Below are 16381 nucleotides of genomic sequence, written 5' to 3'. Positions count from 1 at the left end.
CACAGTCAGCAGGACTGGTGGAAAGGTACAATGGTACCCTCAAGAATAAACTTAGGAAGTTAGTTGAGGAAACCCAAAAGAATTGGATACACTGTCTGCCTTTAGCACTGCTGAGTATGAGAACAGTTCCAAATGTGAAGGGTTTGACTCCCTTTGAAATGATTTTTGGGAGAGCATATTATGTGCCTCAGTGGAAAGCTCTCATGCCTGCAGAGCAAGAGGCTGACAGTTCATTAGCTAGTTATATGAGGAAACTGTTAACAAATAAATCTGTTTTGCAGTTTAACTCTTTTTCAGATAAGGAACAGACCAGACCGGTTTGGATCCCGGAACGTGGGTGTGGCTGAAAGTGACGAAGAGGAAGAATTGGGCAAGTCCAAAGTGGGAAGGACCGTACCAGGTTCTGTTGGCAATGCCTACTGCAGTCAGAGTGGCCGAGAGGATGTCCTGGGTTCATTTGACACACTGCAAACCAGTAAAGAACTTTCAACTTGATAAAAACTTTGTGACTGATACTGGCCAAAAACAAAGAGAATAGAAATTTAGATCAACCCCAGAGATGTTGCATAATCATTCTGTTGAGTATACATTTATTGACTGTAATTGTGACAATTTTCCTCTTGTTGTGGTTTACCCTACACACAACCACACAAGTGAAAGTGGGAAGGCGTGACGAAACGTCTATAGACTGGCATCCAAATTTTAACACATACCTAGCCATGAAGCGTGTATATGCAGAGACTATGAACATTTCAAATTGCTGGGTTTGTACAGCTATACCAACAGCATATGGAGGACTGATAATGTCCGCTGCCCCTTTGGGGATAAATGAGACTTGGGAGAATTTACTCTTCGATACGGGAACTGTGAGATCACAGGACAAAATAGCTTTATTTTTACCTGTCACACAAAAAGGAATTGCATGTTTTTACAAAAATGATACTCTCCAGGTGGGCTGGAGCAATTGTAATATAACCATATCTTATCGGTGTTATATTAAGAATAGTAATGGCGATATTCTTTGCAATACTAATTATGACTCATATTTGAACTCACTGAAAACAACCATGAATGACATTCGCAAGAATCCTGTTTTGTTTAAACAATTGTCAGTTATAGATCAGAAAATGTTTCATGCAGGGTTAATGCGTATTAGTACTAAAGTAGAAAACTGTTATTTTATTTGTGGGAAAAAAGCATATAAATGGTTACCTGAGAATTGGTCCGGCAGTTGTTTTTTGGGTTATCTGGTTCCGGCAATAAGACATACTGCAGAATTACCTTTGGGTAAGATACGAAACATGAGAGAAGCAGCCCGAAAACACGAAGGTCCAATTGAAAAACCTGTGAATCCAGTTGGAAGGATCAAAGCTGGCTGGAAAGACCATAATACCGTGAAAGACAAAAGTAAATTGACACATATGGACTTATGTGACAGTGTTATATCTTGGGCAGGAATATTCCCAGCATATGGAGCAGTCAAATCGATCTGGGAGCTGAGGAAGTTGTCGAAACTTCTCGAAGTAATGAGTAATGCAACTTTTTCTGCCCTAGAACTGGTGACTGATGAACTAAATGCAATGAGAACTGTTGTGCTACAAAATCGAATGGCTCTTGACTTCATCCTAGCGGCGAGAGGTGGTACGTGCGCGCTTATCAAAGAAGAATGCTGTGCGTACATACCAGACAACAGGCATGAAATTAATAACCACCTAGAGGTAATTCAGCAAGTATCAGCCATGACTGAACCAGGCCCAAACCCACTGACAGACTTTTTCCAGAATCTATTTGGGGGGTGGGGTTCCATCCTAATGAATATTCTGATTGCCATTTGTGTGGGTATACTCCTAATAGGAGCATGTGTTTGTTGTGGAATTCCCTGCATGAAAAGACTAATCAAAGATTTTATTGATTTATCTGTTACTGAGACCTTGTACCAAGATATTGAGATTGAAAAATTGATCTCAGATGACATTTTTTCTGAAGTATAGATTGAATGACTCACCTAGCTGAAAATCCTAAGTGGAAGAGGTTGGGAGATGAAATGACACTATGCACACTTCAAAATAGAATAAAAAGTATTAATAGGAGGGAAAATGTTAGAAAAATATGTATTTGAATATATGTGAAATGCTAGTTTAAAAACAAAGTAGTATGTAATGCATTTTATTCTATTAATCATATAACAGGGAGGATAAATTCATGTGTAAATGCAAGTAGTTTTGAAAGTGCAGTGTGGCTTGTAGCAAACTGACCTCCGACCCTGGCAGATGCTAGCTTAGCAAGTTTTAATGTTTATGCTTTTCACAAGTGATTATCTGCTGGGTCAGGAAATTAAATATGTGAAATAATGAAATCTTCTGCTCTTTCCTGCTGGGATGATTTGGCCTTGTATACGTGTTACTAAGATAGCACGCAGCTGGTGGGAAAGTGTAACAGTGAACAAAGATGTGCATTAGAAGACTAAATCTGCTATTGTATTCGAACTGATGTGAAACCTTGAAGAAGTAACTTTACAGAAAGACATTATGTCTGACCAGGTGGATAGCAAGGCCGTATTGTTACCAGAGGAAAACTTTTTTAAAATATACAGCATCAGCAGTTTTTATGAATAGAGGACTGTAAGCTAAAGTGATGTAGATGCCCTGTGACATACCACGTTAGTAAGGTGGGTACAGCTTGAATGTAAAAGACTATATAAAATTGTGTGCTTCCTGTTTCATGTTAGACAAAATTCTGTACTTGTACGTTTTTTGCCTCCTGGTGTACACTAGTAAACTTTTGAACCTGAACCTCCTGTGTATTGAATTCTTAATTTTATTTAACACATGGGATATATGCAAATGACCCCTTAAGAACACCAGGTGTTTCAGTTATATGGCAGTGCTGAATGCCCATGACTTTTTTCCTTTTTAAGTCTGTTGTGGACAAATTCAGGGAAAAAAAAACAAACCCCTCTAGCCATGGACATGTAAGTTTCAGCCTTCTTATGGCGTTGTAAGCACAGCATAAGTGGACTGTTTGGCTAACTTTTGGAAACACAGGGTTGTCATACCCAGCTGATGTTCCTAACCATTAGGATGTATGCAAAATATCCCAACTAACAAACTAAAAAAATAAGTAAAAAGGTCACACAGACAAACCAATCAGCAAAAACTACATGAAAGGCCTAGCCAAGCTAGATTTTCCACTGTGTGATTCCTCAAAACAGTAGTCAGAAGACCCTACTGTTCTGCATGGAAAGCACCACCTGCTGGTTAAGTAATGCAATACTTCTGCAAGTCAAAAAAATGACCACATAATGCCACAAAAATGGGGCTGAAAGGTAGCCACTACAGAAATGCACCACCTTAGACACACCAATGCCTACAACAACTAAGGGATTATCCTTTTACTAATTTATCTGTAACAGAGAAGACATTCCTTACTTCCTTATGCAATACAAAGGCTGACAGAACAGTACATTCAAAACCAGTTTCTTTTGAGGTTCAAAGACATTTAAAATAAATTGCATACTGTACCTTGCATACTAAGTTGTATGGCTCTACGAAGATCAGCCTCTTCATCTTCCATATCAATCTGCTGCCGACTAAGGGCCAATGCTCGCTGGAAGTTTTGCTCATCCTCATCTACTGGTGAAACTATCCCACCACTGTCTCTACTGGCAGCTAAAGCTTGATCCAGATCATCCCTCTGTATTCTGCACAAATGAAGAACCAACACAGTAGAATTATGTCCTTGTTATAACTGTTCAATTTACGTACTGTCACCATTCATTTCTTCTGAGTACTAGCAAAGTTGGAGTCAAGAAAGCACTGCCCAGTTAGTGACAATGGCATCACCCCTTCCAGTTTGAGTCAGATTCAAGCTCAGTTCTGCTCTCTAACTCACCAAGGTGGGAAGATATAGGCAATAAACACCCCACAGCTGAACAAAAAAAATGAAACCTAGAAAAAATAAGGTGAGTCAAGTTTCTTCTCTAGAGGATAAGGATCACTTGTGTAAATAATGAATCTTTAGCATCTTGGCTTCTGGATGATGCAGTGTTGAAAGTCCTAGGAACATGCACCAAAACCTGAATTCAGGTTGTTCTCTCACTGTTGTTTGTCAGATGTGAAAGCCTTGCGGGTATGTCTTGACACCCCAAAATGAAAGCCTGTCCTTTATAGCAACATGTTACACTTCAGTAAAGTTTAGTATACTTTTACTTGCAGTGCTTAAGGCATTATTCTTCTGGGTTCTGCTCCCTTCCATCATTTTTCCTTTTGAGGGTTACAAGGAGTGGGAGACAGAGGGAGGCTCAAAAGTAGCTGTTCTTCTACAGAGACACCTCTCTCTACATGGCTACTATGGTTTCTTTAGTCTTGTGTTCCATATTTCCTCTGCTGTTTTGTTCTTCACAGTTGTTAATTAAAAACAATATTACAACCATTCTTTATAGTATAGTAAAACTGAAACAAAACACCTGATTTTACTTAGGATAATTTATGATAACCCAAACGTCTTAGACCTCAGGAACCATCTTACAGACCTCAGGAACCAACTCAACTGAAATATAAAGAGCTCATCCTTTTCTGACAAAAATGTAGCCTCTAGCAGATATGAAATACATTACTCAAATGTAAAATTCTGAACCAGGATTAGATTAAAAGCAATAAACACAAAGGTACTTTGACAATTCTGCTGCTTGGATTATGGTAAAATTTGTGATTACCTAGAGTTATAGCTCACATGACACTGTAATCCAAAACAAAAGGTTGTAGAGCAGGTAAATCAACCAAATCTAACGAATGAAACATGCCAAGGACCAAACCGAAGTGCTGTACTTTACTCAGAGTTTTCAACTCTCAAAATCAGAGACTTCATCATCATAAAAGATACATCCCTGAACATCTTAAATAACCAAGTAGGCTTATAAAATGACAAATAAGTAATCAACCAATCATCCTCATGGCCATGTAGTTTGTTTGTTTGACGACATGATGCTGTCTTGATGTTGGTGCAATTAAAATTCCTGAAGGACTGCCATATGGTGCCAAGACAGAAGTAAGAAAAAAGAAAATAAACTATTGTGAACAGATTAATTACAGTTTAAACAATGTAGCTAAGTTGATTGCGGACGTAAAACAGATTTATGTGCTGGAGTGAGTGACTGCAGACATAATAAACAGATACCAAGGACTGCCATTGATACCATAAGAAAATGTACTTTCATTTGGTAACTATACTTATTCCAGTAGAACATCATCAGGCTCAGCCTGGGAAAATGCAACAGAGGGAGGAGAACCATAGTTTAAATAAATACATGTAAAGTGATGAACAGTGAAGCATGTTTTACAAGCAAGTGATCAACACTGTAAAATACAAATAATAAACGAACAATAACCAAGAAAACTTTCAGCATTTAAACTGTAGGACAAGTTATAAAACTGGATCAAACTGCAGCAAAAACAGCAGCTGTTAACTAGGTGCAGGACATACATACAACAAAAGCATAAATGGAAGGTACAGTAGAAAGGAGGGAAAAATTAAGGAAGAGTTGAGGGAAGTTGCAATAAAAAAGAGAAAGGATGGAGAAGATGGGGAATTCATGGGTAGAATAACAGTATGAAGGAAATAAGTGAGAAAGGAATGCACTTAGGTTATGGTAAATAACCAAACACTGGAAAAGCACTGTGGCACAGACCAAAATGTAGTTTTTAGTGTAGCTGAAATTTAATAGTCACTATTTGTTGCAAAGATTTCATCAGAAACACTGTTGCTCAAGACCTCATGAAAGTAAATACTCAACTCAATTAACCATCAACCAATCAAAATTCATATTTTATAAAAAAATATTGCTGCCAATAAAAACCTTAAGCCTTTTGTTTAAAAAAATTACACAACTTATTCTAATTTCTAATAGTCATCTTCCTATCCATTAAAAACATTTTATATGCACATTGTCATTTAAACCTGTTGAAATATAAGAAGCTAAATGTAACTGCTATTCAGCCTCCCTTTTCTCCACTAAATTCTTATAGTTGCCACCTCATGGATCTTGACGTCAATAATAGAAAAAGTGAAATTTTTCCAAATACAGTTGACAGAATGCTTATACAATGCATTATTAGAATTTTTACTTTTGATAGCATACAAATGTTCATTAATTCTTTTTCTTAAATTCTTAGTAGTCATTCCCACGTAAAACGCAGGACAGGCTGAACATAATGCCATACAAACAACCCCTGAGGTACCACAATTTATTTTTCCTGGAATTGGAATAAACTAACATGTGCCAAAGAAATATATGGACCTTCATGTTCAAATTTACAGGCCTTACAGCCAAGACATTTGTACATCCCTACCATCCTCTTTGTGGAATCAGACGCCAACTTACCCTTATTTTGTTGCAACCATTTATTTATTTAACATTTGTTAACCGGGAAAGTCCAACTTGGAACAAAGCCAATTTTCAGAGGAGGCCTGAGGAGAAATGCTCTTGATGCTTGTTTTTGTAATGTGGGAGGAAACCGGAGCACACGGAGGAAACCACCACGAACGCAGGGAGGACATGCAAGATATTGTTTAATTGAAATCCTGAATGGGAAATGATCAAAGCTGAAACACAGAAGCATAAAATACCAAACTAAAGAAAAAAATAGCTTTTGGGACATCCCCAGCTAATTTTACATATTAACTCCAAGATCACACTACAATATGAGAAGGGCAAATTTCCTCATCACCAATGTTCTGCAGTATATCACACCGCTGTTGGTGGTAAACACATGATTTCAAAAATTACAGCTCTGGTCATGCCAGATACCTAGGTATTTCAAGTCAGTTGTTGCTTCTAAGGCTAGTTGGTTGCCCATTCAGTGAGGATGGTGGAAAGATTTTGCTACCGAAGATCATAGATTTTGTCTTCATGAAAGTGAGTGCAAGTTTATTTTCAAGTAATCAGTTAGAAGGAGGGAAGTTGTTTTGATGGCATGGGGGAAGGCTTCATTCTGTAGATGACTATGTCATCTACACAGAAAATAAGCTAGAGGAGATCCATGGGTACGCAATTAATAAACAGGAAGAAAAGCATAGGGGCTTAAGATGGAGGAGATCCATGGGTACGCAATTAATAAACAGGAAGAAAAGCATAGGGGCTTAAGATGGAGGAGATCCATGGGTACGCAATTAATAAACAGGAAGAAAAGCATGGGGACTTAAGATGGATCTTATCATTAGAAGAGAGGACAGAGAGGAGGAGGAGGAAACAGTTTAGACATAACAGTCGCGCCAGTCCATGAAGTTTCAGAAACACAGAATGAATCTGTGACAGATTCCAGATGAAATAAGGAGGTTTAGCAGACAGAACATGACAAAAGTTACCTGTACACATTCCTGAGAATATCACTGAGGGTGTATAGCGCTGGCATGGTACAATGGCCAGCCAAGAGGGCATGTTGGTGGGGGGAAACTGTTTTTCTATGTATAGTCGTAAGATTGGTAAAGACTAGTTTTTGCAAAGATTTTACCTATGTTTGGCAGGGCTGAAACTGGGCTAATTTCAGACATAGGGTGCTTAGGTTTAGGTTTTACTACTGTTTGTTTCAGCCGTGTAGGCATGGTGTTGGAACAGAGACAAAGGTTGTACAGATGACTACAGTTGCCAAGTATACAAGTGTTGTGTAATACAATAAACCAAAGCAGAAGACCATCTGCACCAGTGAGGGGCATTTATTGGATTTCTTCAATGTATTTCTCAATTTGTTTGGTTATTTCATATATGTATGTACTTATTTATTTATTTTTGTGTAGAAAGCAGAAATGTATTAGGGATTCTGGTTTGTATGCGGATGTATGTTAGTGGAGAAAAATCACCGAGATAGTCTACTGTAAGACTGTCAAAGAGTGTAGGAATAGGCTCTTTATGCAGAAGGACCAACATAGATTGCATCCTATTAGGAAATCAGTGAGGGTCTATTTTTTTTGGGGGGGGAGGTGTTATTCATCAGTACATTTTTAGTGGAACAAAGGAAGTTAGCTTTATGTCTTCTAAACTTTTTTTATCAGATTTCTGATGGATCTAAATTTGTTCCTAGACCCAAGGGATGGGTTGTTTTTTTTTTTCATATGAGCCAGGGTTTGTCTCAATCTGAATAAAGCTTTAAGTTAATCTGTGAGCCATTTATTACTCATGTATTTACATTTGCAGGGCATTTGTCCTGTAGGTTAAGGACAGTGGCAGCTAGGGAAGGTATAAGACTGGTAGTTTGTTTTGATGAAAGGTTGCCAGTTAGTTAGTAGTCATTCCTGCTTTAGGGCTGCAGTGTTCATGGGGGGGGGGTCTTTGAGGAGGATGAGGTAGGTTTTGGAGGGCACTTTTTATTTTTGTGTGTAGCTATTAGATAAAAGCGACCGTGATCACTGCAGGAAGTGGAAAGGTATGGTGGTGTTAGTAATGTTTTCTGGAATTTTCATTATGCGAAGATCCAGAAGGGAGTTGGTCTAAAGCTGGGTCTGGTGGCCTTTTTAATTGACTACAGCCAAGGTCACGGAGGTAAGTCTTCTGCTTCGGGTTGGTGGGCTCAAGAAGGCTTGGGATGAAGTAAGAGGATGACAAGGTCTTCCTGATTAGTAATATTGAATTCCATGATATGGGGGGGGGGGGGGTAGATTATAACAAGGGTTAGTTTGTTAAGCTTGTAGATCTGCAGCTGTACAATTTGCCAGTTTGGCATGTGATCACTGGCTGGGTGTGTTTTGGGTCAGAAGGAGATTTTATTTTGTAAATATCATGGTTGTCACCTCCACCACCGGTTGCTGATCTGCTGTTAAAGAGGTGGCAGTGTGGAAAGTGGTGATAAAACCTGGGTGTGTCATTATTTTTAACAAGGTTTCCATGCAAGATACTATGAGTTATGAGTGTTAGGAATGGAGTTCAACTGCTCCAGTTTATTTTTTAAATGTTACTAGCATTAAGTAAGGCTACTGAGATGTGTTTGTCAGCAGTTGAGAGAAAGGTAGACTTTGGGGACTAGGACTTGGTTCAACGCAAGTTCAAATAAATAAGTATATTTACTAGTGTAGTTAGTGGATTGTAAATATTAGGAATCTGATAGGAGGTGGAGAAGGGAACTTTCTATTTTGAGAGGAAGGAAGAAAAGCATAGGGGCTGAATGTGATGGTCTGAGTTGTAGGGGAAGAAAGGAATAAGGGAATAAGGGGGGATTGGGTCTGCTACTGCTGTCAAGGAATGTGAAGCAGAGTTACAGATGTGAAGGTGGAGTAATAAAGCAAGAGTGGGTTGGAAAGGCAGATGGACAATGAATAGTGACTGCAGAAGAATTCAGTGGTTATGGGATTTGATGGCTGGAATTTATGGAGACTCACTGTTTCGTCTGTATTAGAGTGGGATGAGTCAAACTAATAGAGGACAGAGAGAGTTAGTACGAGTTTCAGAGGGAGTGGAGTAGGTGTTGAGTGTTGGGAGTGGTAGAAGACTGTGTGTCTTGTGCACTGTAGAGTGCCTTGGGAAGTGGGGTTGGAGGAAAGTGAACCAGGAAGTTCATCTTGTATCAGTCTAGGCGTGCCTAAAAAAATGAGATCAGCAGTACTGTGAAGAAGCAGGTAAGCAAATCATCAGTTTAAAACAATCCTGAGCAAAGTGCACACTTTGGACATGTAACTGTGCAGAACCGATAGTACACATGTGTAATGTACAGGTAGAAAGGACTATGTGAATCTGGAGTCAAACCAATATTGTGGCTGAGTAACCAAGGTGTTTCTGAGGCACAGGCAATAAAAGAAATTAAAGTACAACTAAAAGCTGATAAAGGTCAGGGGTTCACAGAAAATAGCAAGAAGAGGTAACTTAAAAACCAAGGAAGAGAGGCTGCCCCATTCCAATGTAATATTGTTTTGAAAAAACCTAGAAAGTGGTGGGTGGGGAGGACAGGGCTCCAACAGTTGACTTGTTTTAGTTTTCTAGCTACATTTTCTTACAATCTTTTGATTTAGTGATACTTTAAAACAGATGTAAGGAGGATAGTGCTTGGAAATGGAGGAAAACAGTCAAACATCCTCATTTGGAGAAACCATCCCTAGGAAAATGAGACCGTTTGCAGTTGGATTAAAAAGTACTGTACTGCTTATAAAGCACAGTTGTGTACACTTACCATAAAGTGTATTCACTGTTGCAGTCATCACACTTGGGTTATCTGCCTGCAGGTAGCCCTCAGTCGGCCTGAATACCAGAGACTTAGTATTTCTGCGTCAGTTGCTGTCGCTCCAGGACTGATGTCAGGTCGTTAGGGGTATAAAAACAGGCAGCCAACGCCGCTACATTAGTTTTTCTTGCCCCAAATGTCAGGACCCCCCCCAATAGGGAGCTAAGTTATGGTGGGGAAAAACACCACCAGTAAAAAGTAAATACCAATACCCCAGAAACGGGTAAGTAATAGACAAAGAGAGGAGAGAGAGAGAGAGATAAGGGGACTGGAGGGAGGGAAACCAGGACTGCAACAGTGAATACACTCTAACATCTACATTTATGGTAAGTGTACACAACTGTACTATGTTCTTCATGTTTCACTGTTGCAGTCATCACACTTGGGTTGATTCCCAAACCTGAAAAAAGGGTGGAGACAGTCAAGATGTGTTTGGGCTGGCTAGTATGCCTTGAAGGACTGCAGTTGTAAAACCCGCCCTGGATTTGGAAAAGATAGCCAGGTGGAAATGTTTGGTAAAGGTGTGTACAGAGCTCAAGGTAGCAGCTTCCAGGATGTCCCTGGTAGGGACTCTCCTGAGGAATGCTGTAGATGTAGAAGCTGCCCTAATGGAATGTGTTCTGACCCCCTGAGGGGTTGGTTTCCCATGGTGCTTGTAGCAGAAATGGATGCAGTGTGCTATCCATTTGGAAACTGTTTGTTTTGAAATGGCCTTGCCCTCTGCCCCTGCTGCAAAGCTGGCTAGTAACTGGTCAGATTTCCTGAAGGGTTTAGTCTTATCAAGGTAGAATCTGAGCTGTCTATGCACATCCAAGGAGTGCAGGATCCTTTCCGCTTTATTTTTGAGGATTAGGAAAGAAGGTTGGCAAATGGATAGATTGGTTGTGAGCCACACTGGACACCACTTTAGGCATAAAGGAAGGGTTAGTCCCGAGGGAAACCCTGTTAGCATGGAAAATAATGAAGGGTTCCACAGCCGTAAGTGCTTGTAACTCAGACACTCTTCTAGCTGAAGTGATGGCCAGAAGCAAGGCTGTTTTCCAAGAGAGGAATTTTAATTCTGCTGACGCTGCAGGCTCAAAGGGGGGTAGCGTGAGCTTTTCCAGTACAAAGTTAAGGTCCCAAGCAGGGGTGGGTGCTCTCCTCGGTGGCCTTAGGTTGTTTGCCCCTCTCGGGAACTGTTTGATAAGAGGGTGAGAGAAGAGAGGTGGTTCAGTGCTGTAATGAGCCGAGATGGTAGAGGCACGGATCTTAATGGAGGAGAAAGATAGGCCTCTTTGGAGAAGGTCTGCTAGGTAATCCAGGATTAGAGGAAAGGATGGCAGTGCTGTGTCCTCTTGTTTAGAGTGAGTCTGGGAACAATACCTTTTCCACTTATCAGCATAAGATTTCCTTGTACTGGGTCTTCTGGCTTCATGAATGACGTCCAGTACCCGCTTGCTTGGGCTGGTTACTGGGGGAGAATTAAAAATAAGCCAGGCTGCAAAATTCATGGTTTGCAGTTGTGGGTGCAAGATCTGTCTCCCCTGTTGAGTGAGGAGAGTTGGGATCTGGGGTAGGTGGCAGGGTGGCACCAGTAACAGGCTGTGCAGTAGTGGGTACCAGTGCTGGCATGGCCAGTCCGGGGCAATCAGGCTTGTCCTTGGTCTGTCCGGTCTTATCTTGAGCAATATTCTTGAGAGAAGAGGCAGGGGGGGGAATGCACAGATAGAGAGGTTTTCCCTCTGGAAGGATAGGACATCCACTTTCCAGGCTCTGCTGTGAGGTGTCCTGATGCAGAAATTGCTGAGCTGGTGATTGCAGGGGGAGGCAAAGAGGTCCACCTCTGGGGTTCCCCATTTTTTGCTTAGAATACCGAAGGTGCTGGTGTCTAACTGCCGCTCATGTGAGTCTAGGAGATTTCTGCTTAAGCCGTCTGCCAGAGAGTTTCGTCTGCCTGGCAGGAACTGAGCTTGCAGATTAATCTGCATGTCCAAGGCCGTATTCCACAGGGCCATGGCTAGCCTGCAGAGTGAGTACCCCCTGCTTGTTGATGCACCACATAACTGTGGTCTTGTCTGTTTTTATTAGCAGGGGTCCTGGTGAGAGTAGGGACCTGGAAAGTTGTCAGAGCATGCTGAACAGCTAGCATCTCTTTTTGGTTGATGTGCAGATGAGTTTGACTTGGCCTCCAGTGACCCTGAATGCAGCTGTCGTCCAGGTGTGCCCCCCAGGCAGTCTGTGGTTAGGGTCTAGGTGGCATGGAGCTGAGTAAAGGGTAGCTAATGTTTGCTTAACTAGTTCCATAATATGTTGCTGGTATTTCAGCATGTGAAACTGGTAATTCAGTGCCCTTAGAGAGAGGTGTATACCTTTTTTACCACATCTGTCTAAAGCTCGGGAATCCCTGTCCAAAGGGGTGGGATTCTTAGCTGTAGTTGCTTTTATGCCTTTAGGCCCCTGGGAAATGACCTCTGTGTCAGCAGTAGGATTTTTGAAAAGGAATTTGCGAGTCAGGGGACTCTTGTAGTACCAGTCTGGTTTCCTTGGAGCAGGGGGTAAAGTATCAGGAGTTAAGCTGGATTCCATAAAATAATCATCCACAACATCCAGAACTGGAGGCATTGCTAAAGGTCTATGTTGTGGCAAATCTAGAAATTCTGAGTCTCTTTTTGGACTGAGGATAGTCTTGGCATTCCCAGTGGAAATGCTCTCAAAGTATGTAGGGTTTCACCAAAAGAAAAATCCTCTGGAGGGGAGGCAGAGGGAATGGATTCCTCTGCATCTGAATCCTCATAAGCAGATAAAGGCATGTCTTCATATTCAGAAACCTCAGAGTCGTCAGATTCCTGGTCTGTTAAAGCTGCTGGGGACAGGTCTCTTTCTCTTAGCAGGAGAAGGCTAGCTTCCCCTAAATCGGCATAATCAGGTCTTCTGCCATTTTAAGCATTTGATGTTGTGGCAAGGAAGCAGGTGCTTGAGTTTGGGTCGTCGGTTTTTTAGGCGTAGCTCGTACTCTTGGCCTTAGAAACTCGGTAGTTTTAGACAGACACAAACAAGAAACAGCTCAGGGTGTGGAATGGTGCAATAACACTCGATAATGAAAAAAGGAAAAACGCTGCTCCCAAGCTTACACACCAAAACGTTTATTTGCACAAGAAATATGTAAGCGCTTTCACGACTGCTATCGTCGTTTCATCAGACGAATTAGAAATAAAACAAGTGTCTTTAAATAATTGCTAAAAAAGTCATGTGACATAATATAAAACACCTGTTACACAATAAAAAACTTTATAAAAACATGATACGACAATAAACCTAACTATTCATGCTGAAATGATAAATATAAAACTCAGTCTAAACTATAATAAATATCTAATTAACTTCTATTACAAATATATGAATATATTTTTACAAAAACTTGACTAAATTATCCATCCTTAATGCTTTAAACGACGTGACTTTAGGAAAGGTTTAAAAGATACCACTTCATTTAAACCTGGAGGTTTATCAGTATTTAATAAAAGAATCCACTCTTGTTCTCTGCTCTCAGTGTAATTTTCAATATCGCCCCCCCCCCCCGTATGTTTGGGTGTACTACTAGAATTACTAAAAAAAAAGTATGTGTATGGTCAGTCAGCCTTACATGATTTGCTAGTTTGTTAATATCCCTAATATGCTTTAGAATCCTGTCCTTAATCATTCTGTTGGTTTTACCTATATAGAATGCATGACAGGTTTGGCAGAAAGCAAAATATACCACATTTAGGGTCCGCTTGTGCCAATAGCTACGCCAATTTAACTCTGGTTTGCTGGGAACAGCGTTTTCTTCTGTCAGAATTTAGTGAGTTCGCTGAGCACATTCTTTGGTATGTCCGGTTCGTGGATGATATTTTTCTTTTATGGCACGTCAGTAGCACTGAACTAGAGAATTTCATGCGGTACCTACATACAACTACTGATTTTTTGAGGTTTACGTATGAATGGTCCACAACTGAGATTAGCTTCTTGGATGTGTTGATCAAGAAGTCAGACCTTGATGGGTTAACTAGTAGCATCTATAGAAAAGCCACAAGGAAAAATGCCCTACTACACAAAACAAGTATGCATCCTAGGCACATACCTAGGAATGTTGTTAAGGGGCAGGTTTACAGGGTGCTCACGTTGCATAATGAAGATGAAGAAGCACAAGCGGCACTTGGCATAGTTGAACAGGAATTTTTGGAGAGGGGTTACTGCAAAGAGGAGATTAAGATAGCAATAGATGAGGCTTGGACACAGAGAAAGAAGAGATATATGCCCTATTTCAGTTAAGCCTCATCAGGCGACTGTAATAATCAACCTATGCAGAATGTTGACAAGTTTAGGGTTACTTTCCAATACTCGAGTGATATAGATATAGGTCTCTGTCATTAAGAATAACTGGAATATTTTACATGAGACAAGTTTAATGGACAAAATTGCCAGCACCCCTTCATTTTCTTTTAGGAATAATAAATCTCTAAAACACTTACTCTGCAATAAAATGAGTGGTAGGAATTTTAATATTTCCACACGCTTTGGTACTTTTAAATGCAATCATTGTTCAGCCTGTCGATTAATTTATACCAATAGCATATATAGACATCCTACAACCAAACAGCATATATAGACATCCTACACTGCAGTTTATTATCAAGAGTCAATGCTATGCTGACTGCCGGACCCTAAATGTGGCATACTTTGCTTTCTGCCAGACCTGTCATGCATTCTATATAGGTAAAACCAACAGAATGCTTAAGGACAGGATTCTAGAGCATATTAGGGATATTAACAAACGGAAAGAAAGTAATGCTCTAGCAAATCATGTAAGGCTGACTCACCATACACATACTTTTAAATTTTTAGTAATTCAAGTAATACACCCAAACATACGGAGTGATATTGAAAATTATACTGAGAGCAGAGAACAAGAGTGTATTCTTTTATTGTTGCGTCTTTCGGCTTTTCCCAGTTAGGGGTCGTCACAGCGGAACTCCGGTCCTCTAATGATTGGCAGTTGATTTTTACATACCGGCTTGCCAGGCCTGATGCACAACCTTCAACGAAGGTACGCCCATTCACGCATGTCTCCACGCAGAAGATGCTCTAGCTGAGAATCTTCTTTTATTAAATGCTGATAAACCTTCAGGTTTAAATGGAGTGGTACCTCTTAAACCTTTCTTAAAGTCACGTCGTTTAAAGCATTAACGATGGATATTTTAATCAAGTTTTTGTAAAAATATATATACATATATTTGTAATAGAAGTTAATTAGATATTTATTATAGTATAGACAGAGTTTTATATTTATCATTTCAGCATGAATAGTTAGGTTTATTGTCATATGTTTTTAAAAAGTTTTTTTATTGTGTAACGTGTTTTATATTATAAGTCACATGACTTTAGCAATTATTTAAAGACACTTGTTTTATTTCTAATTTGTCTGATGAAGCGACAATAGCAGTCGTGAAAGCACAAACGTATTTCTTGTGCAAATAAATGTTTTGGTGTGTAAGCTTGGGAGCAGTGTTTTTGATTTTTAGGTTTAGACAGAACTGAAGATGCAAAAGAAGTCGTTGGTTTGTGTCGAATATCGGTAGTACAAAGAACTTCCTCAGAACCAGTGCCTGCACAGCGGCTCTGGACCCATCCAAGGTAGAGACATCCGCAGGTTCCGTAGTCAAAGAGTCTCGCGGCATACCAGACTCCGAATGGGTCTTGGTAGCGGCCTGCGAGTCCATTGAAACTGACATCAGGGGCTGCGAAAGCACCTCACTGAGCACCAGCAAACTGGTGACTAACTTAACGGAAGCATCGTCGGCAGTTTTGGTCCTGTGCGGTCTGTCTCTGTCTTTATCCTTACATTTTTTCGGAAGATCAGTAGTCGGATGGCTTACCGAAGCAATTTCAGAATAGGGAAATTGAGAGCGAAAGTATTTAGAGACAATAAGAGCCCGATGACAAATAGTTCAGGCACTGAACAAAACTGACAGTGAGGTACATCGTGGTCTGGGCCTAAACAGGTGACGCAGTAAGAATGGAAATCTCGATGTGGTATTTGCTTGCTACAGGCGAGACAATTGTTAACTTTTTCTGACATCGGTTAGAGCAAGAAAAAAGGATCCCTAATGGGGTACTTAGCTTCAGAAGATTTCAGGATGATTCAATTCAGAAACAAA

At 40.2% G+C, this 16381-nt stretch overlaps 1 protein-coding gene across 2 annotated transcripts in view; it reads right to left on the bottom strand.

Annotated features, from left to right (window-relative positions):
- Positions 1–16381, bottom strand: part of ATXN3 (ataxin 3) — a 773701-nt gene that overhangs the window by 268238 nt on the left and 489082 nt on the right. For both annotated transcript variants that reach the window (XM_044074716.1, XM_044074717.1), the window contains exon 8: positions 3522–3700. In XM_044074716.1, coding sequence (XP_043930651.1) covers positions 3522–3700 — 179 coding nt within the window. The remainder of the gene's footprint in view (positions 1–3521; positions 3701–16381) is intronic.

Source organism: Protopterus annectens, chromosome 6.part0 (assembly GCF_019279795.1).
Source record: "Protopterus annectens isolate FY-2018-M chromosome 6.part0, PAN1.0, whole genome shotgun sequence".
Classification (NCBI taxonomy): Eukaryota; Metazoa; Chordata; order Ceratodontiformes; family Protopteridae; genus Protopterus; species Protopterus annectens.
This window is presented reverse-complemented; position numbering and strand designations above follow the sequence as displayed.